This window comes from Lacerta agilis, chromosome 2 (assembly GCF_009819535.1).
Source record: "Lacerta agilis isolate rLacAgi1 chromosome 2, rLacAgi1.pri, whole genome shotgun sequence".
NCBI lineage: Eukaryota > Metazoa > Chordata > Lepidosauria > Squamata > Lacertidae > Lacerta > Lacerta agilis.
Genome location: NC_046313.1, coordinates 5,306,837 through 5,334,810, shown reverse-complemented (window position 1 = coordinate 5,334,810; position 27,974 = coordinate 5,306,837). Strand labels below are relative to the sequence as shown.

The 27,974-nt window shown below is 47.8% G+C and overlaps 2 protein-coding genes across 2 annotated transcripts; one reads left to right on the top strand and one right to left on the bottom strand.

Annotated features, from left to right (window-relative positions):
* The first annotated feature begins 400 nt into the window (after positions 1–400).
* CCDC65 (coiled-coil domain containing 65) lies at positions 401–13,936 on the top strand. The gene is given in 16 exon segments (XM_033138041.1): positions 401–559; positions 2,231–2,257; positions 2,259–2,306; positions 2,308–2,359; positions 2,362–2,400; positions 3,471–3,639; positions 3,736–3,877; positions 6,654–6,717; positions 6,720–6,776; positions 6,779–6,849; positions 8,408–8,626; positions 12,671–12,737; positions 12,740–12,822; positions 13,522–13,653; positions 13,656–13,738; positions 13,740–13,936. Coding segments are annotated over 16 exon segments (1,461 nt in total). The 5' UTR covers positions 401–427; the 3' UTR covers positions 13,816–13,936.
* An 891-nt stretch (positions 13,937–14,827) lies between these two features.
* On the bottom strand, positions 14,828–27,328 carry FKBP11 (FKBP prolyl isomerase 11). The gene is made up of 7 exons (XM_033142628.1): positions 27,321–27,328; positions 23,157–23,487; positions 22,779–22,844; positions 20,797–20,884; positions 19,528–19,561; positions 18,039–18,109; positions 14,828–15,068 (listed from the first exon to the last, which is right to left on the bottom strand). Exons 1-7 carry the CDS (start codon positions 27,326–27,328, stop codon positions 14,995–14,997), a joined length of 672 nt encoding a protein of 223 aa, XP_032998519.1. The 3' UTR covers positions 14,828–14,994.
* Positions 27,329–27,974: the final 646 nt, after the last annotated feature.

Genomic DNA, 27,974 nt, shown 5'->3' with positions numbered 1-27,974 from the left:
AGTTGGAGTCAACATTTGTAGGGCTACAGGTTTCCCATCTCTGATGTTCATAATCCTGAGATCCTTAAAGCAAGGCCAGGATAATAAAGAAGGAATGGGTATGGACAAGAAGTTAAAGGAGGCTACAGTAGAGCCATATTTGGTGTGTCTAAACCAGTGATGGCCAAACCTTGCCCCCCCCAGCTGTTTTGGGACTACAACTCCCATCATCCCTAGCTAACAGGACCAGTGGTCGGGGATTATGGGAATTGTAGTCCCAAAACAGCTGGAGGGCCAAGTTTGGCCATCACTGGTCTATACTGACAAAAGAGGTATAGGTGCAGAAGTGGTCTGACCATTAGACCATTTAGCATAGACCAAAGGGGTAGGAGGAGGCTTGGGTTCCTCCTCTTTGTACTTTGTACTTTCCTCCATTCTAGGTGCAGTCATGCCGAAGAAGAGAGGGCGCAAGCGGGTGGCCCTGACGGATGAAGAACGGCTGATTATGATGCAACAGAAGAAGCTGGCTGAGGAAGAAATGATGAAGAAGAAGGAGGACATGCTGGCCCAGTTCCTAAAGGTACCATTCGTTTGCCTGGACATAAAGTGGTTTGTGCTACAAGGAAGCATGAAGATATGTGGCGTGTTGCAGGGAGAGGAGAGAAGTGTCAGCAGACCTGCAGACCTGCTCACAATTCAAAACAGTGCTCCGGGGCTCTTGTTTCCAAATGTGAGAGAACAGGGTGAATCACATAATCTTAGGGTGTTCTCAGCAGTGAGGCTAAGAACATCTTTTAGTCTGCAACGTGCCACTTGTAAGATAATGCAGGATGGAAAACAGAAAGAGTCATTTTAAAATCGTATGCAGTCGGGAGGTGAAAGAGCTTGAAATTAGCATGGTAGATTGTAGTGGGAGTTTATATGTAAACTCTGGGAGGTAAAAGGTCAAAACTAGGTTAGTGGTTTGGAGGCAGATGGGCAAGGCCAGACACAATCTTTATTGGGAAATCCTAGAATCTCAACACATTTTGAGCTCAGTACTTTTTCCCCAGAGGAGTATTTTTTTGAGAGCAAAATAGATGTTTAATTATGGCTGCCTGTATTGCTGGAGTTTATTTTAAAACTACTTTGAGGAAGTCTTTCAAGCTCAACACCTTTGGGATTTTTCTATAATTACTGTTCTGTACATTTTGGGGGGTCTTGCTTCTGTTATGCTGTAAGAGGGGAAGACAAAGAAGGCAAGCAGATGGGTAAATAGATAGATGTAGGCAGGCAGGCAACAAGTTACTCAGATGGAAGAATAGTGAAAGACCTTGGAGCTTGTATTGGTCACCTGACTTCTTAACTCATGAAGATTCAGACCAATGAGCAAAGTTACAGTGCAGCCCTTATTGACACTTTTGATATTAAATTGAACTGATTGCTGCTACAACAATAGCCGATGCCAGGCTATATGACTTCCGCCACGAAATCCAATGAGAGAGCATAACCCTATGGTGTGCCATAGAGGGCCATGGCAACGGATGAGTTTAAATTTAGTACCAGAAGCTTAGATTGTGGGTGTCACTCTAGTTTTTATCATATCTCTTTTGTTCTGACCAAAGGTTTCCTGCCAATTAGCCCAAAATGCTTTCAGTTCCTTTTCTCTCACCAACTGACTTGGTGGCATATTGAGTACGAAACTGGAATTGGGAGATGTAACGAATAGTTTCAGGTAAACATGGCATAGAATTGGAAGACCCCCAGTGATACAAATCCCTAATTTAAAGTGGTCCTACAGTGTCTTCATGAACACCTCCGAAGACGTTTCACAAGTCCCCAGTCTGTCTGTCATATTGACATGGCCTAAGGGGCTTTACATTTGGGAGGTATTTCCATGATGATCATTTGAAGGCACTCCCCCATCACTCTGAAAGGATCAGTTGCTATTTCAGTGCAGTTGATAAGCACAGAACATGCTCAGGGTGTTCAGTTGACACTGGGGCTAATATGTGACCAGTGTAAACGGTGTCTGACCTTGTGGGAGAAGGTTGCCATCCTAAGAACATAAGAAAATTCCTGCTTGATCAGACCAAAGGCTCATGTAGCCCAGCATCTTGTGTTTATTCCTCAGTCACTAGTTTTGTGATCACAATGGTTTTAGGAAACAAATTTTACTGCCTACTACCTCTGTTCTTTGTCTGGTTCATTATCTTGCGATGTCTGGGCTGTGTTGGGCTTGCCAGGGTAATAGTTGTGGCTCTCAATGCAGGAAAAACTGGCCAAAGAGGAGCGCAACAGGGAATATAAACCTGCACAAGATCACCCTACAGTGGCGCACGGTGCTTCCGTGAAGTCAAGGCCAGGGAGCTGCGTAAGGACATTGAGATTCTTAGCCAGACCTTGAACGTGTGGTGGACTGCAAAGACAGTGTCATTAAGGTGAGCCCTGGCCCCGAAAAGCCCTTGGAAGGAGACTGTGAAACTGTTAATTGGCTCTCTTGGAGATTGGAGAGGGGAGTCAAGCAGCTTCTGAGACTCACTGCAGCTCTGTGACACTTGCCAATAAGGAGCAAAGGGGAATAACAAAGGGCACATCTGTATTGTAGGAAAAAGTTGTTTGCACTTTGTACAATTCTGCAATGGCCTCTTAACAGTTCTTTGTTATTGCTATCAGTGGGTCCAGTGGTATAAGAACTGAATGCAGTGTGGAATGCCAGGGCCTGTCCACAGGAGATTCAGTTCAGAAGCTTTATGTGTGTTTGCGGACACACGTGCAAATCCCTGTCCATGGTGCCCACCCCTTCACCGAAAACATGAGACGAGACCAGGGTATGGGTTCAAATTGGCCACAACTTTATTAATTTCAGAAGTGGGAGAACGTGGCATAGGCCTTGGCAGGCAACCCTCTCAGCCCGAGAGCTGAGGATATGCAGGATGTAGAGGCACAGCGGGTGGGGACTGCAAAGCACACACTTACACAGCATGCCCACCCCACTAGCTTCGGTTTGGGAGTTTGACCTGTGTGCCGCCTCCCAGAGGTCAGGGACTCCCGAATTTTTGCTGTCTAACGGGCCCCGCACGCGCCGCTGCTTGGGGAAGAGGAGCATGGCTGCTCCCTTCCCCCAGATGATAGACTAAAGGCAGCCTTGCCAACCTGTGGAAGAGGAAAACCGAAAAGGGGGAAATCTGGGTGGCTCTGCCGCTTTTACCTGGCCCTGACCCTGCCCCCGGCCACTGTCCTTTTGTCCCATCCTGGCCGGAGGCTGGCCAAGGGCAGACCTGAGCCAGGGGGAGTGGAACCTGACCAGGTGATCCCGCCCGGTGGCCGCAAACACCGCCCACCTGGGAAGAGGGGTGGGAATGACCAGCTTAATATAAGTTATTTCAGATACCACAATTTATTATTTGGGTCTTAGCATTCTCAATATTTTAAGTGTGGAATTCTTTAGCTCTTTAAAACAGATTGGTCTCCTGCTGTGGTTGTCTGATCCATCTCTGTCCCCTCCAGTCCCCTCGCTAAGGACCTCACTGAGGCAGAAGCTCAATATGCGCATGCTTTGCGCAGCCACTTGCACAACATAGACCAGCTGTTGCAACTCCAGCGCTGCCGCATTGGCTACTTAGAGGAGGATTACCAAACGGAGCTGCGAGCTCTGCAGAAGGAGTTTGACACAGAGAGGTAGAAGGGAAGAAGGGAGGGAGGTGGGCGGGGAAGATGGTCGCTCAGCAACTGTTGGACTCTTAGAACTCCCGTGGCTTTTCATATTTTCACCAGGAAGATAATTATAGGCCACCATAATGTAGAGAGCCAGTACCTGCAGGATGTGCTGCTGGCTATGGAGCAAAACTTTACTGACAGTGAATATGAGGCCAGGCTCGACTTCCCAGAGTACAATAGAGATGACGTCAAGAACAAGGTCTGGGGTTAAAACTCGGGGAGGAACTTTATGGCAATTTCTAAGTTTGCTAACGAATGGGAGGATTTATCATATTTTGAAACGGAACAATATCATCAGAAAAATATATATGCATGTTTAGGCAATGGCATAAACCTGCCTTTCATAGGCCGTTTAAAAGTTATTTAATATGCAAGTTGGGCCTCATTATTTCATAATCAGCTTGTGGCTGATGCTCTCCCTTTCCCCCCTTTTAATTATTTTAGCCCATTTCAAGTGGGTTTTAATTAGTTACACACTGATTTATCCATTACAGGTAGGTAGCCGTGTTGGCTGCCATAGTCAAATAATAATAATAATAATATATAAATCCTTACAGTAGCACCTTAGAGACCAACTAAGTTTGTTCTTGGTATGAGCTTTCGGTGCATGAACACTTCTTCACATACACTGAAACAGAAGTCACCAGACCCTTATACAGTTTATAGTGAGTGAGGAGGGGTATTACTCAGAAGGGTGGTGGGAATGGGTGATTGGCTCATAGGCGTAGAAAACCTAGAATCATACAATCATAGAGTTGGAATAGACCACAAGGGCCATCCAGTCCAACCCCCTGCCAGGCAGGAAACACCATCAAAGCATTCCTGACAGATGGCTGTCAAGCCTCCGCTTAAAGACCTCCAAAGAAGGAGACTCCACCACACTCCTCGGCAGCAAATTCCACTGTCGAACAGCTCTCACTGTCAGGAAGTTCTTCCTAATGTTTAGGTGGAATCTTCTTTCTTGTAACACCTGTTGACTGTTAACGACTGCAATTGGTCTTGCAGGGAAAAGGCAAGGGGTGAGATGGCTAAAGATATCTTTGTCATGTATAATGAGATATGAATCCAATGTCTTTGTTCAGACATTGATCTGTGAATCAGATTTATCCGTGAATGCCAGTTGATCGGAATCACAAGTGGGGAGAGTCCTGTTATGTTCAGGCTCTGCTTTGGGGCTCCCCATAAGCCTCTGGTTGGCCACTGTGAGAACAGAATGCTGGACTAAATGAACCATTGGCTTGATCCAGCAGGCTTTTCCAGTGTTCTTATACGTCCTGCTATGGGCCAATATGTTTGGTTAATTTAAAAAAACAAAGAATGAATGAATGTGGGACGGGTAGAACTACATGGAGATGTTCGGCGGAGTTTAGGTCATGCCATGACTTCCTTGAAATTATAAAGGTTCTAAATATATCACCTGTACCCAGTATCAGGCATTGGCACCTCATTTGACTGGAAGCCTACAGGTGAAACTCGAAAATTAGAATATCGTGGAAAAGCCCATTTATGTAAGCAATTGTTTTCATTAGCTACTGGAGTTTTATATATGAGATAGACCCATGACATGCAAAGCGAGTTATGTCAAGCCTTTGCTTGTTATAATTGGTGATGTTTATGGCATGCAGCTGATGAAAAACCCCAAAGTTGGAAATTGTTAATTTGGGGTTCTCATCAGCTGTACGCCATAATCATCACAATTATAAAAAATAAAGGCTTGACATATCTTGCTTTGCATGTCATGAGTCTATCGCGTATATTAGTTTCACCTTTTAAGTTGAATTGCTGAAAGAAATGAACCTTTCCACAATATTCTAATTTTCGAGTTTCACCTGTATGTGTATTCCTTCAACTCTTTGTTATACTCGTCATCATATACTTCGTTTGGGTTTATTTCCCCTCCATTGATTTGTAGCTGCTGCTAATGATGAAGGGCCCCAGCCCAAACACATTTTATGGAATCAAAATGCACCCACTAGCATCCCTGTGTTTTTTCTTGCACGTGTAGCTGTGAGTCAGTGGCTGAACTGATCCACAGACAGAACTAGACATGAAAGAAACATGGAACCACCTCTGCTGTGCATTCCTTCTCTCTTCTTCCCAGTAATGTGTAGCGAACAAACTCATGACCTGATTTCGTAGCCCCTTTCCACCTCCCACATAATTGGCTTGCAGGCTGGGGGAAATGCACGGGCGGATGGTGTCATTTTCATGCCTTGTGTTAAGCCACACGTTACTGGGCGGAGAGGAAGAAAGAACCCACAGAGCTGATGATGTAAAATCCAGTTCCATGTAAGATCCCAAGAAGAGCCATATGAGAGATTATGGTGCTTAGGGAAACAAGACTGTGGTCCTTTTATGTTCATTGTTTTTTCCAGGCACTAGCCCCAAACCTCAGCCAGGCCTAGTACACCTGCTGCCTGAGCCTCAGCCCAGCCAAGCCCATACTCATGATTTTTAAAACTCCAAAGAAAACCAGTTGGGCATACTAAGGCTATTTATTTATTTATATTAAATTTCGAGACTGCCCTTCATCCAAATGTGACAGGGCAATTTATAATCTAAGTTACACAAATATATAGCATAATAACAAACATAACAGTTACCCCCCACACACATATTTTTAAGGGCAGATCCTCCACACCATACATTTAGAGCACATCCGATGCCCTGGAAAGCTCATGACTTCCCCCAAAGAATCTTCCAACATGTGGTTTCCTCCCATAGAGCTACATTTCCCAGCATCCTTAACAAACTACAGTTCCCAGGATTCTATGGGGGAAGTCATGAGCTTTCCATGGGCATCGGGTGTGCTCTAAATGTATGGTGTTCTTTTGCTTGGGAAAGGAGTTCCTGGGCAGGCTGATCTAGGGCTAGTCCAAAATAGTCAGTTAACGGGAAAACTCCAGAGCCGACAGAGCAGAATAGGACCAGCCGTCCTGCTAACAGAATACTAATCTGTGTTCTTTTCTGCCCAGAACTTGGAGGATAAGCATTACCTGCGCATTCAGTTGGAGGGTAAAGTGGAGGAGCTGTGGAAACGCTCCAACAGGCCTTGCGTACTTACACAGAGGCAACGGAAGACCGCAAGATTGCCTTTGAAGCCTCAAACGCAGAGATGAGAAGAGCACCAAGGAGATCGAGATGCAGATGAGGAAACTGCAGAAGATGCAAGTGAGTGGCCTGCTTGGGCTGGTTGAACCAGGCAAGCATTTGGGCTTTATTCAGGCATTCTTTTCTCCTGCAGCTGAGATAGTGCTGTGCTGTCCCTTCTACGCAGTGGTGTTCTTCAAAATGGTAGCATTAACAACCTCCCCAAGTTATCTTCGTTGACCTATCACCCCCCCACCCCTTACAATTCACCATCAAGAGAGATTCTACAATTGCAGTCCATTGCAATGACTTCCAGGAGTGTGTTAGGTTGCCAGTTGGCTCATAGCTTAGTTGGGTTCACATGGTAGAGACACTCTTGCTGGGTCCAGGCCTTTACCTGCATTAGTGATTATCATGGCCTTGTCTTGAAAGAAGTGTTGCTGTCGATTGCAGGAAATGGGGTGTCTGTGTGATTAATTTATATGAACTATCCCCTCTGCGTAGGGACGCAGGTGGCACTGTGGTCTAAACCACTGAGCCTAGGGCTTGCCAATCAGAAGAAGAAAAAGGAGAAGAGGAAGAAGAAGAGTTTGAATTTGATATCCCGCTTTATCACTACCCAAAGGAGTCTCAAAGCGACTACATTCTCACCTTTCCCTTCCTCCCCCCAAACAAAACTGTGAGGTGAGTGGGGCTGGAGACTTCAGAGAATTGTGACTAGCCCAAGGTCAACCCAGCGCTGCATGTGGAGGGATGGAGACACGAACCCGGTTCCCCAGATTACAAGTCTACCGCTCTTAAACAACTACCAACACTGACTCTCAGAAGGTTGGCGGTTTCGAATCCCTGCGACGGGGTGAGCGCCCTTTCTCAGTCCCCACTCCTGCCAACCTAGCAGTTCGAAAGCACGCCCAAAAAGTCAAGTAGAAAATAGTAGGTACTGCTCCGGTGGGAAGGTAAATGGCGTTTCTGTGCGCTGCTCTGGTTTCGGTGTTCCGTTGCGCTAGAAGTGGCTTTGTCATGCTGGCCACATGACCGGGGGGGGGGGGATGTCTGCGGACAAACGCCGGCTCCCTTGGCCTGTAAAGCGAAATGAGTGCCGCAACCCCTGAGTCGTCTGCGACTGGACTTAACTGTCAGTGGTCCTTTACCTTTACCTTTACCCCCTCTATGTGGGTAGATCCTGGACTGCCTGCCATTCCAGTGGTAGCCATGGAGGTCATGCCAGATGGAGGAGCACTGAACATTTGATTTGGGCCTGCAAAGCTCAGAGGACAGAATCGAAGGCTGGAAAAAGATCAAAAACTCATCAGCCTCCAGCACTCCTCTCCATAAATCTACCTTCTCCCCCTCATCCCACCAGCAGAAGAACCTGGGGAAAAATAGATTCATGGGCAAACATCTGGTGATGCATATTAGTGGTGGGCGGAGCTACAGATCCTCCTGAAACTCCCCCCCCAGCTCCCATAAATACCTCATCCCATCATTACTCTGAACCCCCTACAACAGTAAAATCTCACACCAAAGCTGCAAACCAAAATGGCCATCTAATTGCACCTCTTCCTGCAGCCATGAGTTTCAGTTTATAGTGCTACGGAAGACCTCCTGTCGGCTGACTAGATCCCTCTCTTGTCACCAGGACCTCATTGGCATCCTGAAGAACAAAATTGCAATTCATGCGCGGGAGAGCGAGGAGCAGAACCGGCGAGTCCGCGATGAGAAGGAGGTGGTGCTGAAGCAGCTGCAGAAGCTCAAGAGCGAGATGAACCGGGCCAGAGCCAAGGCCCGTAGCAACCTGGCTAAGCTGTCCAGGGAGAGCAGCGGGGCTCTCAAAGTGTTGGAACGTGTGATGCAGAAGGTAAAACTGTATGCACTTGGGTAGTCATGGTCTCAGGCTCCTTCCTCCCACAAATTGAGAAAGTACCGTTTTTCGCTCCATAAGACACACTTTTTCCCTCCTAAAAAGTAAGGGGAAATATCTGTGCGTCTTATGGAGCGAATGGTGGTCCCTGGAGCTGAATTGCCCAGGGGCCAAAAGAGGACATGCCTTTTATTTTACAAAGAGAAAAGGAGGTGTTGAAAGGACCCCGCTCAGCAGCTGATCAGCAAGAAATCGGGAGAGAGATCAGAGTCCCGGCTCCCTTTCAACCCCGCCCCCTTGCCCAGGCCTCCATTGTTGAATGTGCTGCAGAGGGAGGTTGTTTGTTTCCCCAGCGACAAGTGACTGATGCTGATTAGATTATCTGTCTGGAAACTGTAGAAAAGGCTCCCTTTCCTTTAGAAGCTGCAGAAATGTGAGTAGAACCCATAAAAACGGGGCTTTTCTTCTTTGCTTTTCCCCCTTTGCAAAAGGAGCTTTGCTTTTCCCCCTTTGCAAAAAAAGCTGCAAAACTTTTAGTGATCCTCAAAAACAGGGCTTTTCCCTTTGCAAAAAAGCTGCAAAACTTTTAGTTGATCCTCAAAAAAAGGCTTTTCCCTTTGCAAAAAAGCTGCAAAACTTTAGCTGATCCTCAAAAAACAGGGCTTTTAGAGGAGGAAAACCAGAAAAAATTTTTTTCTTGTTTCCTCCTCTAAAAACGAGGTGCGCCCTATGGTCCGGTGCGCCCTATGGAGCAAAAAATATGGTACATAGGATGGGGGAACGAAGGTAGCTGGAGAGAACATGCATAAATCAAACTTTTGGTGATCTCTGGTAGCCCTTGGGATTCCCAAAATGGAGTTCAGATCCAGGAGAGTTCTTGCAGATTACGTGCAAGCACAGCTTTGGCCTATAAAAATAGCACCTGGTTGGCTCCAAATAAAGCTGTATTAGTGGAGACTAGCTTTCGGGGGGGCTACTGCCTCCTGAATGGACACAGATGCCTATACTGCTGACATTTCCAAGGCAGGGAGGACCAGCCAGGTTTTCCCTCCTTTGCTGAGAAGCTCCCTTGCTTAGAGGATTGCCCTTTGTTTCCCATCTTGCATATGAGATATATTACACTCGTGAGCAGCTGAGGTCTGGTAATGTGGAAAATAATAGGATAACCCCCCCACCCCCCCCCACACACCTATTTCCCTCCTACCTTTCTTTAAACTATTTTAAATGCAATACTCTGTGCGCATGTGTTCCCACATGACCTTGGCTCTTGCCTCTCTTAGTCCTAGACTTGCTGGAACAGAAAGCACTTCCAGAGGAGGGGGGGTGGGGAGCTGCGTAGTCTATTGGGGGAAAAGATAAGGTGTTCTTGACTGGGGAAGAAACAAACAGTGGCTGGGATTGTTCAAACAGAAGAGATGGCTGGGAATTCCTGCAAGAATAAGAAATGGTGAGAGTGAGAGAGAAGCAGCAGTAGTGAAGGCTACATCTTATGCAGGGCCGTCTTAGCCATTGAGGCTACTGGCGCAATGCGACAGGGCCTGGAGGGCGCCTCTGCCCTCCAGCCCCGCCAGCAGCCTCCGCCCCCCAGCCTCACCGGCAGCGCCACCCTCACGGGGAGAGAAAAGGGGCTTGGAAAACCCGTCCTCTCTTCCCTTGGACTACCAGTACTTCAGGGGCGCTCCGGTATGAGAAAGAGGGAGCCCTCCTTTCTCCTTCCAAGTCCAGAAGAGCCCCCTCTTTCTTTCGGAGGCGCGCAAGGGCAGAGGCCGGCTCCCTCCCCCGCCTCAGCTCCTCTGAGCTCCGCCCCGCTGCTGCCTTCGCCCTGCCTGAATGCGCCCCTGCCGTGCCTCCACCTCCGGCTTCGCACTTTGCACCTGCTGCTGCCTCCTCCTTCCCCGCCCCGACACTCCTTCCCCACCCAGTCACCCTGGAGCAGCAATTCCCATTTCTCAGCCCCGGACCCACCGTTCTCCGGGCAGCTCGGCCAATCCGGACCCAGCCAAGCAGCAGGCAGCAGCGCGCTGCTCCAGGGTGCTGCACTGCGCACGGGCTTCACTTGCGCGTGTCCTGGCTGCCGCACCGACGGGAGGCTCACCGATGGCCTCCCCGCCCGCAGCCTGGCCCTGCCCGGCGTCACTGCCTGCTGCCCGTGCCCTCCGGCTGCCCACCGCGCCTAGCCCTGCCCAGCGGAGCATGAGGGGCACTGGAGGGATCTTCACACCAGGGCGCCAGCTGGGCTTAAGACGGCCCTGATCTTATGCTTCTGGGCTATATGGAGGTTTTTAGCATGTGGATCATTTTAGCCACCCCCCCCCCTTGTTGAATGCATAGCTTTCTTGTGCAAGTTTACCCTGATTATTAAAGTTGGACCCTTTACTTTTCTATCCTATGTTGTTCTGTTTTATTTTTGAATGTCAGATCCTGGTTTGTTTTTAGTGGTTTTATATCAATGGTGGGGGTTTTTTGTACTTGAGTTTTTGTACACTTGAGATCATCTATCTATCTATTTATCTATTAGTTTAGAAAGGTTCTTTAAAAAAAATAAATGCTGGTCCTCCCAGCCTCAGATGGCAGGAGAGGATGCAAGCATTCCCGAGACTCCTTCTCCTCTGCCTTGAAAGGATGATGTTCTTTCCAGACACTATGGACAGCACTCATTTGGTCAGCACAAGGAGTTGGGCTGTGCAACGGAACATTCCCCTGCCTTTCCTCTCCTCTCCCTGTGCATCCCTTAAATCTGTTCTGGGATTTCCCCAACCTTCTGGAGCAGATTTGGGGAGGGTGCAGGCAGCAGCGGGGGGGGGGATTCCACTGTGCAAACCTAATTCCTTGCACTATAACAGAACAAGTGCTTTGCATACTGTGTGTCTGTAAATCTTGTCACATAATCTTCCCTTGCCAAGGAGCTGCCCGCAATTCTGGCTCTCTTTTGAGTGTCCCTGTGTGAGAGATGTTGTCACATATATGTTCATCCCAGTCACATTAGTGTACATTTGAATAACTCAAAATCTTAAATCTCTTCATGGTGCGGGGAACCCATGTGTACTCTCGTGTGAAAATTGTGCATGGCTCTCATTTCGTCACAATAATCCGCTTAGAAGCCAGGGTGCCGAGCAGCTTTCAGAGGACAGTTGTGTGTGCAGTTTTCTCACAAAGTGGTGTACATGTCTTTTCTTACACAGACATCACTTCAGCATGGGGGGAACATCATGTGTGGTGACTCTTAAAGGTACAGGAGCCCCGGGATGATTGTAATGTGGCAACATCTGTTTTTAGAGATACAGGCTGTGTACACACTCGTGTTCACGCTTGCACCCAATGTGCCTGGTTAGATAAGTGGTGTGCGCATGGCGTTATCCACAATTCATACCTATGTGGTTGTTTCTTAACGAAATACTGTGTTTTGATGTGCTTCCCCCTCCTACCAGCTTCATCTGGATTGAGAAAAAGAACAATCAGCTGCCATTTTGAGCCATTAATGTGTACACAGCCATATAGCCTCTTCTCCCCAAAGGAACCATGCATGGCTTCAAAGTGCCCTGACATAGTGGTGGAAACTCAGAACTCCCAGAGAGCAAAGCATATTCCGTGCACGCTGCTTTTTTACCCGAGATGTACAGTTCAGAGTTTCTCTCATGTGACTGTTGGCAACTAAACCTACATTACAAACTTATATTGGTTTTATACTCATTTAATTGCCATGGCTTTCCCTAAAGCAGGATTGGAGAACTTACGAACCTCCCGTTGTCAGAATCACCAGTTCCACCACTCCTGACCACTGGGCCATGCTAGGAGTTCTGGGTGCTACAAATCCAGCAACAAACATCTAGAGGCCTCACCCCGCTCTAAAAAAAATCCCGGGAATTGTAGTTTGGTAAAAGTGCTGAAAATCCTGTGAAAGCATTCCTAGCCCTCCGAGAGAACTATAACTCCCACTTCAGAACTATAGAGATATTCCAGTGCAAGACCCGACCCTGGGAAGTGTATCCTGTGCCAGATAGAGGAAAACAGAGTCTGATTATTGTTCCACGTCCCCTATAGGCAGAGCTTATCCTGCGCCTGGCTGAGATGTGCCGCAGGCTGGAGTCTGAGGAGGAGAAAGTGCTGCCATTTATGCCAGTTCCCTGACCTGGGAAGAACAGAAGACTGTGGATAAGGTGTTTCTGGAGAAACCGGAAGAGCCACTAGCCCAGGTGAATTGTCTGTGTGTGGAAGGGGGAGGAAGGCACATCTGCCTGCTTCCCCAGTAAAGAGGAAGAAACAGTTCTTTCAGTTCGTTGTCTGGATTAATCCCTTTTGGAACTCCAGGATTATTCTGTGCCTCCAGGGTTGGCTCCAGTTTAGCATTCAGGGCTGTTCTTTCCCAGAAGGAATGGTCAGATTGAGGCAATACAGCCCTGGCACCAATGGGAGCACCCACCCCAAGGCTAGCAGCAGCAAGCAGCAGCAGCTGGGGTGGAGGGGTTTCCATTCAGACCATGGCAGGGGCAGAGTTAACCCCCATGTCACAGCCCCAGTCTTGATCAGGCTCCCTATGTCTGCTCTTCACAGCAGGGGAACCACCGTACAACTTCAAGTGATGCACTTAGCATCATGCAGTGTTTCCCCCATGGGACATGCTCAAATTTTGCCTCTGGTACTTTCCCAGAATGCATTTCTGCCTGCCCTCTCTATCCAGGCACACCTGTCCTTTGTGGCGTTGCTTGCCACACAGCTATAGGAAATAATCTTTGCTACAAGACTTTTGACTGCTACATTCACAAGCAGCACTTCTCGATTTAGCAGCTGCTCAAGGGCAGTTTGCTTCTCCCAATGCAGCCACTGACTCAAAGACAGTGCTGCAGCTCCTTAGAACCAACCCCAGAAGCCTCTCTTTTCCATGTCTTTTACAGATGATGCAGGATTACGTGGGGCTGGAGCGCTTCTGGCAAAGATACAACAAGGTGAGGCTGGAGCAGCTTTCGCTGGAGCGGACTAAGCAAGCGCTGCTCCAAGACAATCTCAGGCTGAGGCAGCTGCTTCAAGCAGTACCCTGGATGGCATATCGGTGAACGACGAGGTTCTGAGCCAGATCAATCCACTGATGATTGTCAACCAGCAAACATTGGCTCACCTTCGCCCAGCCTGCCAAGCAGCCGATCTATAACGTGGTCGAGGCAGCACTCGAGGTCAAGCGGATCCTCTAAGTCAGTGGCGTGTGCTTTCAAAGTACCCTCCTCTGTCATGGTTAACAGACCACTGGGCATAAAGAAGAGTGAAGCTATCCCAGCCAGGAGCCTGTTGGGGGGTCCTTTGGGAGAAGGGCCAATACCTGCCATTAAACAGCTGAACAGAGCTGAGCTGATGCGTACTAGAGCATTTTCTTCCCTCTGCAAGCAAAGCCTCCGAGGCTGGTATATTGGGAACTCGATTTATGGTGTGTCTACTGCCAGTGGTTTCTTTTATAGGCTTGTGCACAGGCCTAAGAGCTGTTGCGCAAAGGAGAGAGGTCCTAACTTTTGTGTGTGATTCCTTTCCAGCATGCTAGCTTTTTATTCAATTCTCCATCCTAGAGTTCAGAGCAGAGGTAGGGTTTAGCTGACTTAACACCCCTGCCAAATGCTGGGGGATCAGATCTATCATGTGTGCTGCAAAAAGTCCTTCACTTTGCAGGACTTCAATTCCAGGACCTCTCAAGGAAGATGTGATTAGTTAAAGCTCATTGTGCAAATCAAGGGTGCCCTTCAGACGCTGCTGGGCTTCTGCTCCAGAAGTACCTGGCCTTTGTCCATGCTGGCTGGGACTGGTGAGAGCTGGAGGCCACCGACGTCTAAAAAACATATTGTAAATTTACCTGAAGGACTGCAAATGCATCACTCTGCCCCCTGTTGCAGCACAGTCTAGGGCTAGGCAAAGGGAATTTTAAACTTTGTAAAACAATACATGAGTACTGCTCAATGTATATTCTGAATGGTCTGTCAGTGCTTTGCTAGACGTGACTCTCAGAAATAGGCAGTCTTCAATTGACAAGCTAGACTGAGCTGCTTATATATTGCAATAATACCCCCTGGATACCCTTCCCTGGTTAAAGACTGTTCAAACTACTACATCCTAGTAGGTGAGACCAACCATTCATCCAACCTCCCCCTACCCTCCGCTTTTTTGTGAAAGTGCGAGCACAACAGAGCAGAACCCCACAACAGAAGCAACCGCAAAGCCATGTCCAAAAAGGTGAGGGGGCACTTTTATTTTCTTCTTAGCCTTGCTTCTCTTCTCCTCCTTGAGTTTCTTCTGGAGACACGGGGTGCCCGGCTTTCTGGTACAGGTGGTAGCCAATGAGCCCCAAGAGCGCAGGGACAAGGCCGATGCATAGCAGGGGCAGCACGTCATTCAGCATCTTCTGCCAAAAGGTGGCTCTGGACAGCCCACCAGCTCCACCTCAAACTGCAGAGTGCATCAGCTGGAGAGAGAGAGAGGAGGGAGCTGGGTGAAGCAGCGCTGGGAGGCAATTCAGGCAAGGCAGGTCCCTAGGAAATCTGTCCTGTCAGTGTTAGGCACCTATGGCTTCGCACTGATCAGTGGTGCTGTCAGGACTTTGGGGTCTCACTCAAAAAAATTAGAAAGAGGCCCTCCTCAGTATCATAGTGCAAAACTGCACCACTGGTGCTGCTGCAACTAGATGTCATTTCTAGCATAGGAGAAAAGAGAAACTTAGTTCTGCTTCCCTGTGCTAGGCAACTGTCCCTCCAGCCCCTTATCCTGTATTGTAGAAACAACAACAGACAATCACGGTATCTGTACCAAGATAAAATACAAAACCGTGTATATCACTGGATAGAAACAATATCATCATACAAAAAGCATTCATAGATATTTCCTCAGAGGCAAAGCCTGTATATGCTTTAAAACATCAAAGTGCTGATTCAAAGTGCAATATACAAAGTGCAATATAATGTTAAAGATGGTTATGCAGATCCTGAAGTTGAGGCTCCAGTACTTTGGCCACCTCATGAGAAGAGAAGACTCCCTGGAAAAGACCCTGATGTTGGAAAGATGGAGGGCACAAGGAGAAGGGGACAACAGAGGATGAGATGGTTGACCAGTGTTCTTGAAGCGACTAGCATGAGTTTGGCCAAACTGTTGGAGGCAGTGGAGGATAGGGGTGCCTGGCGTGCTCTGGTCCATGGGGTCACGAAGAGTCGGACACGACTGAATGACTGAACAACAACAACATAGGATTTCTAATAACTTTTTATAAATCAGTTGTTGAAAGTCTGTACATCATGTACTGATGTTTTAATGGAGCTATTCCTTTGAATGGAGCTATATTCTTTAAATATCTACATCAAGCATAGTAACAATAGTAATCTGTTCCTTTAAATGTTAGCCTGCCTGCAAGTATTTAACCTGGAGAAAGTTTGAGTCCGCATTAGCTATATTGGAATGATGGGAGTCTGAATCACTTTGAATAGCTTAGCTATATTTAATATCCTAGTTCTGATTTGATGGTGAGTACATGAATCTTTATTAAGCCTTTTTATTGTATATTGAATTCATATCTCTAGTAAAGTTGATGGTTTGTACTGCTGTTATCAAAGATAAAGTCCAGACCTTGACGAAACTGCTGGTGAAACGGGAGGATTTGAAGCTGGCCACCCGTCGGGAGGACATACCCACGCGTCTGAATGACTTTGTATAACCTCTCCAACACTGGGAGGATGGACATTATATTGCACTTTGTATATTGCACTTTGAATCAGCACTTTGATGTTTTAAAGCATATATAGGCTTTGCCTCTGAGGAATATCTATGAATGCTTTTTGTATGATGATATTGTCAGTTTAGTTCCATATTAATACATCCTTATCCTGTATTGGCAAAAGGTAACTTTTGCAGAAGGACTGTGGCTCAGTGGTAAGGCTGGGAGAGAATCCTGCCTGAAATCTTGGAGAGTCACAGCCAGCCAATGTAGACCACACTGCGCTTCCTATTCTTCTCTGAGGGTCTGCATTGTCCACAGGATGCTCCGCGTGAGAGACCCAAAGGGTTGCCTTCACCCTCTTATGCTGGCATCCCTGCATTGGTCAGGGCACAAAAGCCAGCAGAGAGCACGGCCGTCAACCTGCATTTGCATGGAGGCTCAAAATGCGTGGCTCTACAGGCTGCATGAACTGCCAGGCCACGGGCAGGACGTAAGCAGGGCCACGGCTGCTTGTCTAACGACAAGCTATATTCAGACTGATTCAGACTACATGCAAACTAATTCCTAGGGGGGCATATACTTTGCCCAAGCTGATATCTGGATGGCAACCACATATGCCACCCACACTTAGGGGCCAGCCACAGATCCTTAAAGCAATGGGGTTAATGTGGGGTGATGAGCACAGGGGCAGCTTCAGCTGGGGATGCCATCCCATTCAGCCCCAATGCCAGCAGCTAGTAAGTCAAACATCCTAAATACTTACTGAACTGGCCAGATGCTCCATTGTGAGCTATACAGGTTGGCAACCATGTTTTCTCCCGAAGTTGTGTGCATTCAGTGACACTGCAACACCTGTGGATGCAGCTCTTTATCTCACACGTTCTGTCCGCCACTCTGGGCTTTCCACATGTTTGTGTGGATTTTGTCCCATTCAGTCAACACACCTGAATTCACCTTGTATTAGGGTACATTTTCACTAGAAATGTGAAACCACGGCTCAGCCCAGCAAATCTTTTTAAATGCCTTGTTTTTGGCCCAGGAAATTATGAAGTAATAATAAAGGAAAGAGTGCTTCTGAGCGTGTGCAGAATACCTTCCACCATTGCTTAACTACAGCAATTATTTGCAGATCTGATGCAATGGCCTGTAGGCTATGCAAATAAATAAAGTTTGTTGTTGTTTGCAGATCTGGGTGTAGGAACTTAGCCAGGAATTTGCTGCATGCTGCAGCAAAACTAAAAGCCCTAACATGGGCCATTGGGCTCTGCTTCAGGCAGGAAAATCTTGAGCCAACACTGCTTCTGTGCAGGATTCAGGCTCAGCTCAGCCCTTTTTAGAAGTTAAACCCACTGCTTGCTACTGCTGCTTCGTGATAAGCAGGAGATGGGAGAAGCGAATGGAAGGAACTAATATCTTGCATTTAAAAAGAAGACTGATGGAGAAATGCTGTCTGCCCATATTGTACCAAGCACCCCACACTGCCTCTTTCTCATGCAGTCACCCAGAGATAGTTCACATCTTGCTATCCCACAGCATCAAAATGCTGTAAGTGACCACCCCCCCTACAGTCAGTTGCTTTCCAGGCTCCCCTTTTCAGTTCCTCAACCCTAAATCAGCCCACGTGCATCCAATAGGCAACGGAAGCAGATGGACCATCCTAGAAGAACACAGCCTGCCAAGATGTCCTGCCGAATGGCCATCAAGTAGGTGCTAGTCACTGGATCGTACCTGGGACAGCTGGCGGGGAACCTCGTTTGCCGTATGCCAGGTGATGAGGGATAATGACTCTGCGTTTTTCCCTGCCAGGAAGAAGGAATGCCATGTCAGCATTTGAGGACAGGACACGGGTGTACAAAGCTGTTGACTTCAGTGGGGGATTCATTGGGTATTTAAAAAACAAAAAACCAGGCAGAAAATTGCAGTCATCAGTGAAACAATAGAAATTTCTTTGTTGTCTGGAGGGAGCAGGATTCAAATAAATGTTCTACAGGTGCTTTACACCACTTTTTAAAAAAAGTTTAGATTTCCTTTTCACGTTTACTTATACATAGAAATATTTGTATGCTGCTTATTTGTATATTGAAATAAATAATACAGTAGTGGTTTAAAGGTAAAGGGACCCCTGACCATTAGGTCCAGTCGTGGACGACTCTGGGGTTACGGCACTCATCTTGCTCTATAGGCCGAGGGAGCCGGCGTTTGTCTGCAGACAGCTTCCGGGCCATGTGGCCAGCATGACTAAGCCACTTCTGGCGAGCCAGAGCAGCACACAGAAATTTACCTTCCCGCCGGAGCGGTCACTATTTATCTACTTGCACTTTGACGTGCTTTCGAACTGCTAGGTGGGCAGGAGCTGGGACCGAGCAACGGGAAGCTCACCCCGTCGTGGGGATTCGAACTGCTGACCTTCTGAATGGCAAGCCCTGGCTCTGTGGTTTAACCCACAGTGCCACCCGCGTTCCACATAGTGGTTTACAACTGTATAAAATCATAAAACCATACAGTAAAATAATAAAAAATCAAAAACACCCTAACGTTAAACATCTTTAGACCATTGTGGGATATCAATCAATCAATCATTTTATTTGCATGCTGCCTTTCCAAAGTTAAAGCTCAACATATAAAAAAATTACACAACTACAAAATAACAAAAGTAGTCATAAACAATAAACAAAAGAACAGGAAGTGCACAACCAAACTGAACAACTTCTATATAACCAGAAGATCCAAAATAAAGATCCAAAAAATTAACAGCAAGAACAGCAGCAACCCTCTAAACCAGGCTTCCTCAACCTCGGCCCTCCAGATGTTTTGGGACTACAACTCCCATCATCCCTAGCTAACAGGAGCAGTGGTCAAGAATGATGGGAATTGTAGTCTCAAAACATCTTGGAGGGCCGAGGTTGAGGAAGCCTGCTCTAAACAATACCCAGCCAAAGATATGTACTCTTAATCACCTGCATAGGCCTGGCGGAATAGAGAAGTTTTCAGCAGGAACATTTATGGGATGAGACTAAGAGTTCTTACACTGCCTCACAGGGAATCTCCCCAAGCTAAGAAAGGCAGGGCTGGGGTATCTTGAGTGTAGCATAGGATGAGACACAGAAGAAGGTGAGAAATTGTGGCTTGCATGAAGCTTGTGAAAGGTGCATTTTAGGGAAGGGGTTTCAGAGATGGTAACGCAGACTACAAGGCAAGCACACTGAAAGTTACTTACCCAACACACATATCCAGCAGACCCTGTTCTAAACCTGAGCAAAAGAATAAACACAGGTAAGAGTTAAGTATGGCTTACATTCAGCACTGTTTATATTTGACAGAGAATGCAAGCCGCGCTGCTTTCAGCCAGGGTCAGATTCACTTGTGAGCTGCTGAGTGCATCAGTAGCGTACCAAGCCCTGAGTGCAGAAGTTAAATGATGCCATGTGCAAGCAACATCCGTAAAGGAGCAACAGGAAACACAGGCTTCCAGTTTAACTCTTTCAATTTTTCACCTGGCACCTAAAGATATGTAATGAAGGTGCCAGGCGAGCCTCCCTGGGAAGAGCATTTCATAAACAGGGAACCACTGCTAAAAAGGCCCATTCTCATGTGACCACCCTCCAGACCTCAAGTGGAAGAGGAAAGTAAAGAAGGGCCTCAGATTATGATTGCAGGGTCAGTTCATATGGGGAGTGGCGGTCCTTGAGGTCCTGCAGTTCTGAGCCATTTAAGAGGCGAAAACCAGCACTCTGAACTTTTTAAATAAATACGCACAAGAGCAGGGGTCAGCAAACTTTTTCAGCATCTTTTTATATATTTGAACATAGCTATCATATCACCCCTTAACCTTCTCTTCTCCAGGCTAAACATACCCAGCTCCCTAAGCCGTTCCTCATAAGGCATTGTTTCCAGGCCTTTGACCATTTTGGTTGCCCTCCTCTGGACACGTTCCAGCTTGTCAGTATCCTTCTTGAACTGTGGTGCCCAGAACTGGACACAGTATTCCAGGTGAGGTCTGACCAGAGCGGAATACAGTGGTACTATTACTTCCCTTTATCTAGATGCTATATACTCCTATTGATGCAGCCCAGAATTGCATTGGCTTTTTTAGCTGCTGCATCACACATCTTGCTGTCTCCAAGCTCAACATAATCCATTCCTTCAATGTTTCCTCGCAGGACTGGTTTTCCACATATCTGTTGACCTCCAATGCCCTGCCCCTGAAGCTGTTCAATCTGGAACCAAAACTGCTGATCATTTTGTTTTACGTTTGGATCATTGCTACGTCAACGTTTGCTATAATATTTGCTAAGCCACTTTAAGAAACTCATTTGCGGAGTTGAAATGTGGGGTTTAATTTTTAAATAAACAAGAGGTCAGGTAATAATGGTTACTATTAGAAAAGGTCCAATAATGGATAAAGTTCCTGTTACATTTCTTGTCCAAATTGTGTGGGAAGTTCGTTAACCAAATCAGCCTCAGAGCGCGAGTTCCAGAGATGTACCTGGGATGACTTGTCTTTTGCCCAGCTCCACTTGCAGTGGGTCACGGGACAGAGAGCTGTCAATGACACGGCCATCTTCAAGGGTACCCTGCAAAGAAAGAAAGCTATGATCCAGCAATTCAGCTGCTGCTATCAGTGCTGACAGCTGCTAGATCTGACCAAAGCCCCAGCCAGTCCAGCAGCTAGTCTAGTCTCATGGCAGCCAAGGGAAGCCCACAAGCAGTTGCTAAACTGCACGGAAAAACAAAACTTGCAGGAAGTGTGGAAACTTGTGGTTCTGAGACAAATGGAGCAACACGGTGTCAGGAAAAAGGCTGGTGGTAATTTCCACCACGACAATGTCATTTTCCATTATTATTTTTTAAAAGCCAGATTTTTTTTACAAAGGAGAGGCATTTGCTTTTCTCACACTGACAGGAATACCTCTTCTATGGCGTTGCGGTGTGTGCATCATCAATCCCAGCAACTAAGAAAATATGCTTCCCTCCCTTCAGAATACTTGTTCGACTTTCAAGGGACACTTTCTACACCAGGGGTAGCCAATGAGGTCAGGGACAGACTTTGGTAATACAGCACCATGAACGAGGACAAAATCTGGCACCTCACTACATATCCTTATTTTCAAAATAATTCCTTTTGGTGCAGTTGCTTTTTTATGGATTTTCTCAGTAGGCTGTTGGCACCTGTCTGTCTTGAGAGGCAATGGAGTGCACCTCCAGAGGTGAAGAAGAAGAAGAAGAAGAGTTTGGATTTGATATCCCGCTTTATCACTACCTGAAGGAGTCTCAAAGCAGCTAACATTCTCCTTTCCCTTCCTCCCCCACAACAAACACTCTGTGAGGTGAGTGGGGCTGAGAGACGTCAAAGAAGTGTGACTAGCCCAAAGTCACCCAGCAGCTGCATGTGGAGGAGCGGAGACACAAACCCAGTTCACCAGATTACGAGTCTACCGCTCTTAACCACTGCACCACACTGGCTCTCAAGTCAAACTGCTGCGATAGCAGCACAAAGGTGAGGCCCCTGGGGTGAAAACCTGGGCGGTGTGTATGGAGGTCCTCAGCTGCCCAGATCACAAGACTTGCTGATGTGGTCCAAAAGAAACCAGAGCAATACATTTGGAACCAGCTTGGCTGCAGGAGTTGCCTAAAGGAGGCAACCATCTTAGGGACTGCACTCCGGATTTGTGTAGGGTTGCCTCCTTAGCCTTTCCTTCTTCCGAAGATGTCCTGCGTGGCAGCCGAGGTTGGGGATCAGAGTTTCCTTCTCTGAGATGGGCTACCTTCCCAGGCGAATGAGCCCCACCTGCTCCTTCTCAGTAAGTACCCGTAAAAATCTGGGTGTTGTTGTTGTTGTTGTTGTTGTTGTTAATATTATTGTTATTTTGTGTCCCCTCGACTGGGTGCCCTGGTAACTGCCTGCACTGCCCTAACTAAATCCCCTCCATAAGTCGGGACTCCCAGCTCTGCCAGCCCCGCTTGCTTGCAGGACCAGCGGTCGAGACTGACGGGAGCCAGAATCCAACGACATCTGGAGGGCACCCGGCTGCCCCACGCCGGCTTTGCATCAGGCTCCCCGCAACTGAAACCTTCCTCCGCCTTTTTGCTAGGAGTCCTTGCGCCCCGCAGAAGCCTCAGCCCGGACTCCAGGGCATGTCCCGGTGTCCATGTGGCAGCCGAGCAAAAGCTTATTGGGCCTCGTGACGCGGAAGGCTGCTCCGAAAACACGCGCACCTTCTTCCACGGCCCCTGCGCACGGCAAAGGGAGGACTGGCACCAGGGCGCAAAGTTCGGCTTTCCTAAACAAAACGCAGCAACTCGCCCCCCGCTCCCGATCTTCCCTGCCGAAAACCCGCGCCGCGCTTTCCCGACCGACCCGGAGGGCGGAGCGGCGTGAAGCCCCTCCCCACGCGGCCGGGAAGCGCCGGTGCTGACGTGTTCGTGCGCGGCTTTCCCCGCGCCCTCCTCCGCCCGGCCTCGGCTTACCGTGTAGTGGATGTGGAGCGTGTCTCCCACCGCCGAGCGCTCCGCGCAGTCATCGGGAGGCTCCACCTGCGGAGAGCGAAGAGAAAGAGAGGGGAGGGCGTGAGCGGGGGGCCCGGATCCGAGCCGCACGTGGCTCTCCATCCGTCCAAACGGGGGGCGGCGGAGGGGCCTCCCGAAAAACTCCGCTGCGCCACAAAGCGCGCACCGAGAGTCAGTGGCAGCGGCGCTGCTGCTTCACTCCTCCCGCCCCACCCGCCGCCGGCCGCGCAAGAGGAGGCCCGGGCGAGGATCTCTCCCTCTTAGCTTCGCCGGCGGCATCTCGGGCACTTCTCGCTGCCCGGCCGGGCAGGACACGCAGCTGCGCCCGCGCGCCCTCACCAGGGTTTCCAGCTGCAGCGCCCGGAGCGCACTTTCGCTCTGGCTCTCGGTTTCGTCCTCTACCCGCTGCGCGCGGCTGCCGGCTCCGCACAGGAGGACGAGGACGAGGCCAAAGCGGAGAGGTAGCATGGCGAGAGGAAGGTGGCCCACGAAGTCGGAGTAGCAGCGGCGGCCGGGCTTGCACCGCAGGGCAGGGCAGGGTGCCTCCTCCTGGCGCCGCCCCCTGCTGCCCGCTTCCCCGCCCCAGAGGAAGGAAGAAAGGAAGGAGGGACGGAGCGAGCAAGGGGGCTCTCCTGGCACCGGGAGCGCAGCTGAGGTGCTTCTCTCAGGCCTTCGAGGGACACGTGCTCAGCAACGCCTGCGTTTGGGGCACCCGAACGGTGTGCAAGTAATGTAGGGATGTTTCTGTAGAAGAACCGTGGAGTTGCAAGGGATCCTGAGGGCCATCTGGTCCACCCCTTTGCCATGCAGGTCTCCCCATCCAATTTGAAACCATACATGACCCTGCTTAACTTTGCAAAATGTGCCAGCAGTTTTATTGCTGCAGAACAGGTGCCTCCTTGTTTGTGACCTTCTGTTCGCAGGATTCCCACTGGCATCTGGCTGTTGTGGGAAGGGGAAGGTGGGCTAAGCAGGCCTCTACTCCCCACCCCCATCCAGGGCTCTGGTGAAATCCTGCAGCAGGGAGTTCCGCAGGTCAGCTCACTGTTCTTCACAGCACCCACACAATGGTGCTCAGGAAGGTGCACACCCTCTGATAATAATAATAATAATTTATAATAATAATAATAATAATAATAATAATAATAATAATAATAATAATATATTTATAACCTGCCCATCTGGCTCTGGATAGCCCTGGGAGGAGGAGCACACTCTGCATATGCTTGCAGGGCACTTCTTCACAAATTGGAAGACTCAGCTTTGGTGTGGGAGATTAGCAGCCAAAAGCTAATAAAGGCATATTCTTGTCATCATGGGAAAGTGCTAACGCCACAGAGCTGTATTACTGATAGGCAGATGCTCAGACCATAGAAACACAAATGGTAGAGAGAACTCTGTATGATGTCATTTCCCCTCTCTCTTCAACCAGGAGCTTGTACTACTCCCTGTTCCCCTCTCTCTTCAACCAACAATGAGGGCAGACCTATGCTGTGCTTGCTCCAGTTCAGGCAAATGCTTCAAGCGGGTTACACTGTAAATATAAGTATTTTGCCTGCATGGCTTTAACTGCTGCCATTGCTGTGAACCAGTGCAATATTATAAAGTAAATAAATTAGATTTTCCAATTTACTTCCCAAGTTGTTGCCTGATTGTTAAGCCGGTAAGAATAGGAGAGCCAGCTTACAAATCAAGGTTTTGCAGCCTAGTCCATGGGTAGACAAACTAAGGCCAGGGGGCCGGATCCGGCCCAATCGCCTTCTAAATCCAACCCGCAGACAGTCCAGGAATCGGCGTGTTTTTACATGAGTAGAATGTGTGCTTTTATTTAAAATGCATCTCTGGGTTATTTTGGGGGCATAGGAATTTGTTCATTCCCCCCCCCCAAAAAAAATATAGTCCGGCCCCCCACAAGGTCTGAGGGATAGTGGACCGGCCACCTGCTGAAAAAGTTTGCTGACCCCTGGCTTAGTCCCTATGCTTTTTAATTTTGCTTCCAAAGGGGATTTTAAAACACCGTTCAAAACACACACTTGGGTACCTGGAAGGATAAATTGCAATTAATATATCCCCTCTTACCTATAAAAACCCACCCCACATTTGGGAATGAGAGCTAGGGCCTGGTCACATGGACCGCATGACCATGTGGAGGTTCCGTCCGCAGGCACTGTCATCCCTGCCTCACACTATTGGTGGACCTAAAGCGCATTCTGCAGGGAAGGTCTTAATAACATGCTGTGCCGAGGATGCCCTTCTCAAGCTCTTGCTGCTGTCATGTACACCAGTCGGTTGGGGCAGACAGACTAGTGATGCTGCAAAGCAGCGTCACTCCCCGTCTCCTACTAGACTGGGTGTATATTGAAAAATGCACATTTTTTTTAAAGTGAAGAAACTGCGGGTGTAGGTGCAGCGGGGTGTTGCATTCTTTCCACCAGCACTTAGGGAGCCTGGAAGGAGTACATTGATGTGCAGTACTTCGCAAATGCCCCAACCTGTACATGCAGACAGTGACTCCTGCTTTGGGCAAAATTATGCTCAGGCACCCTTCATTTCCTGCCTTGTCCTTTCAGTGTGCTTGGCCCACCCTATCTTCCAGGTCTCATTTCTCTTCCTTTTATATCCTGCCCGTTTGCTCTCTTCCAGTTCTATCACCTATAGCAGGGGTCAGCAAACTTTTTCAGCAAGGGGCCGGTCCACTGTCCCTCAGACCTTGGGGGGGGGGCGAACTATATTTTTGGGGGGGAGATGAACGAATTCCTATGCCCCACAAATAACCCAGAGATGCATTTTAAATAAAAGCACACATTCTACTCATGTAAAAACACCAGGCCCCACAAATAACCCAGAGATGCATTTTAAATAAAAGCACACATTCTACTCATGTAAAAACACGCTGATTCCCGGACCGTCCGTGGGTCAGATTTAGAAGGCAATTGGGCCTACCCATAAACTATAGCCCACTGAAGGTTTCCTACTCTTTTAAATTATCTCTCCCTGTTCTTCTGGGGCTGCTGACCCTTGCATGTACTGTTGCATTCACGATACGTAAACATGATCCCCACACTCTCCCTTTCTTCAAAACCCACCTTTCCCACATTGCATTTGGCTTTCCCTCTTAATCCCCACTCATTCCTAATTACCAGCATGCTTTAAAGAAGGTGACAGCCCTACATTTCCTCTGCCTTTCTTCCCTTTGCCCTATTGTTTCTTCACTGTTTTAAACTGTAAGCTCTGTGGGTGCAGGGAACTGTCTATGTTGCTTGCCTAGCTCTATGGTGCTTTACACTCTGGCAGTGTGCTTGCTATACATGAATAATTATAATGGTTGTGAATATGCACAGATGTGCACTGGTTTGGAGCGGCCAGGTAGAAAGGAGGACATGGGAGTTCTGAACTTTTACTAATTCTTTCCAAAAGGAAATGTGTACACCTGCAGCTTTGCATATCCTGCAGAACAAGCTCTGCCTGCCATAAAGGCTGCTTGTGCGCCGTAATGGAAAGTGCAGAAGCCTGTCGGTTGCACCTAATGATTCAGCCTCTAGCCCAGATATGGAGAAGCCTAGCAAAATGGATTTGCACACTTGCAGATGCTAAAACAAACTGAAGGCGGTACAAGCAATGTGGACAGCAACACTAGCACACTACTTTGAATAATACAGAGACACCTCAACTTGCAGTTAAGATGTGTTTGACTACAGAAGATCTTTAGACCGTTACACACACTTAGCTACAGGGTTTTTGGACCATATGGAATGGAAAGGACTGGGCAGTTCTCAGGCATTCGCTTTCACAGGTAGCTTTGCCTATTTTTAAAGCTGACGTGGAAAGCAAACATGCCTGCCATTTCCTATCAGCAGGGACTGTCACCTTGAGCGTGCTGCAAGAGCAGTTGCCAAAAAGATAAGGGGGCTTCTCAAAGAGGAGGTGTTGGTGTTTGGAGGGTCTGAACAAAACACATGTAATACAGCAATGTGTGTAATTTCACATTTCTAGAAGAAAGCAAAGACAAGTCTGGATTTCAAAGTGAACCCAGACAGTAGAGGAACAGCTGTTGTAACCAACTGTTAATGACTAGGGGGAAATACCGGTATGTTGCATTCTTCAGCAGCAGCCCTGTATGTTTTCCCAATTTCTAAGTGCCAGCACCAAAGTTTGAAAACTCTTGAGTCAGCTCGTTATTCTTTTGATTTAATCTTGGTAACTTTCTAATTTCCCTCTGAGGAAACTGACGGAGTGTCCAGTGAAACGAGGGAGAGCCGGCAGCTCGTTAGGGTTTCAGTTTAGGGTTTCAGTTTTGAGGGTTTTCATTTGAATAATATATATATATATATATATATATATATATATATATATATATATATATATATATATATATATATATATATATATATATATATATATATATATATATATATATATATGTCTAAGTTCACCAGGTTGTTTGGGGACCCTCACCCCATTTTTCAGTTAAGTTTGATTTATTTCTTTATTATACTATTATACCTGTCCATCGTTTTAGGGATTTAGTCACGGCTGAGTATTTGATACTTTTTTTCCTTGGCTCTGCATGCCGTGGCTGCTGCCAGCCTGAGCCAGGGAAAGAGGTGTGAGGGTGCCGCGGTGGCAGCCCTGCATGCCTCTTTCCCCAGCTTGGGCTGTCCTCTATTTTTCTCTTTAAGATATGGCAACCCTAGATTAGAGCAAAACAAATGAGGATTACTGGTTCACATGCAAAACTAAGCCAAATCTTTACTGTGATGTGCAAACCAGCCCGTTGTTATAGCAAAAAGAATGTAGACTCTTGCTGGTACCTTAAAAGAGAAACATATTTTCAATGCAAATATATTCATGTCTATGAGTCAGCAGCATCCCAAGATTCATCTAGCTGTGAACATGAACATGGTCACTGCCCCCAGTCACAGAGCAAAGTACAGTGGTACCTCTGGTTACAAACTTAATTCGTTCCGGAGGTCCGTTCTTAACCCGAGGTACCACTTTAGCTAATGGGGCCTCCTGGTGCCGCCGCGCCACAGGTACACAATTTCTGTTCTCATCCTGAGGTAAAGTTCTTAACCCGAGGTACTACTTCCGGGTTAGTGGAGTCTGTAACCTGAAGTGTTTGTAACCCGAGGTGTTTGTAACCTGAGGTACCACTGT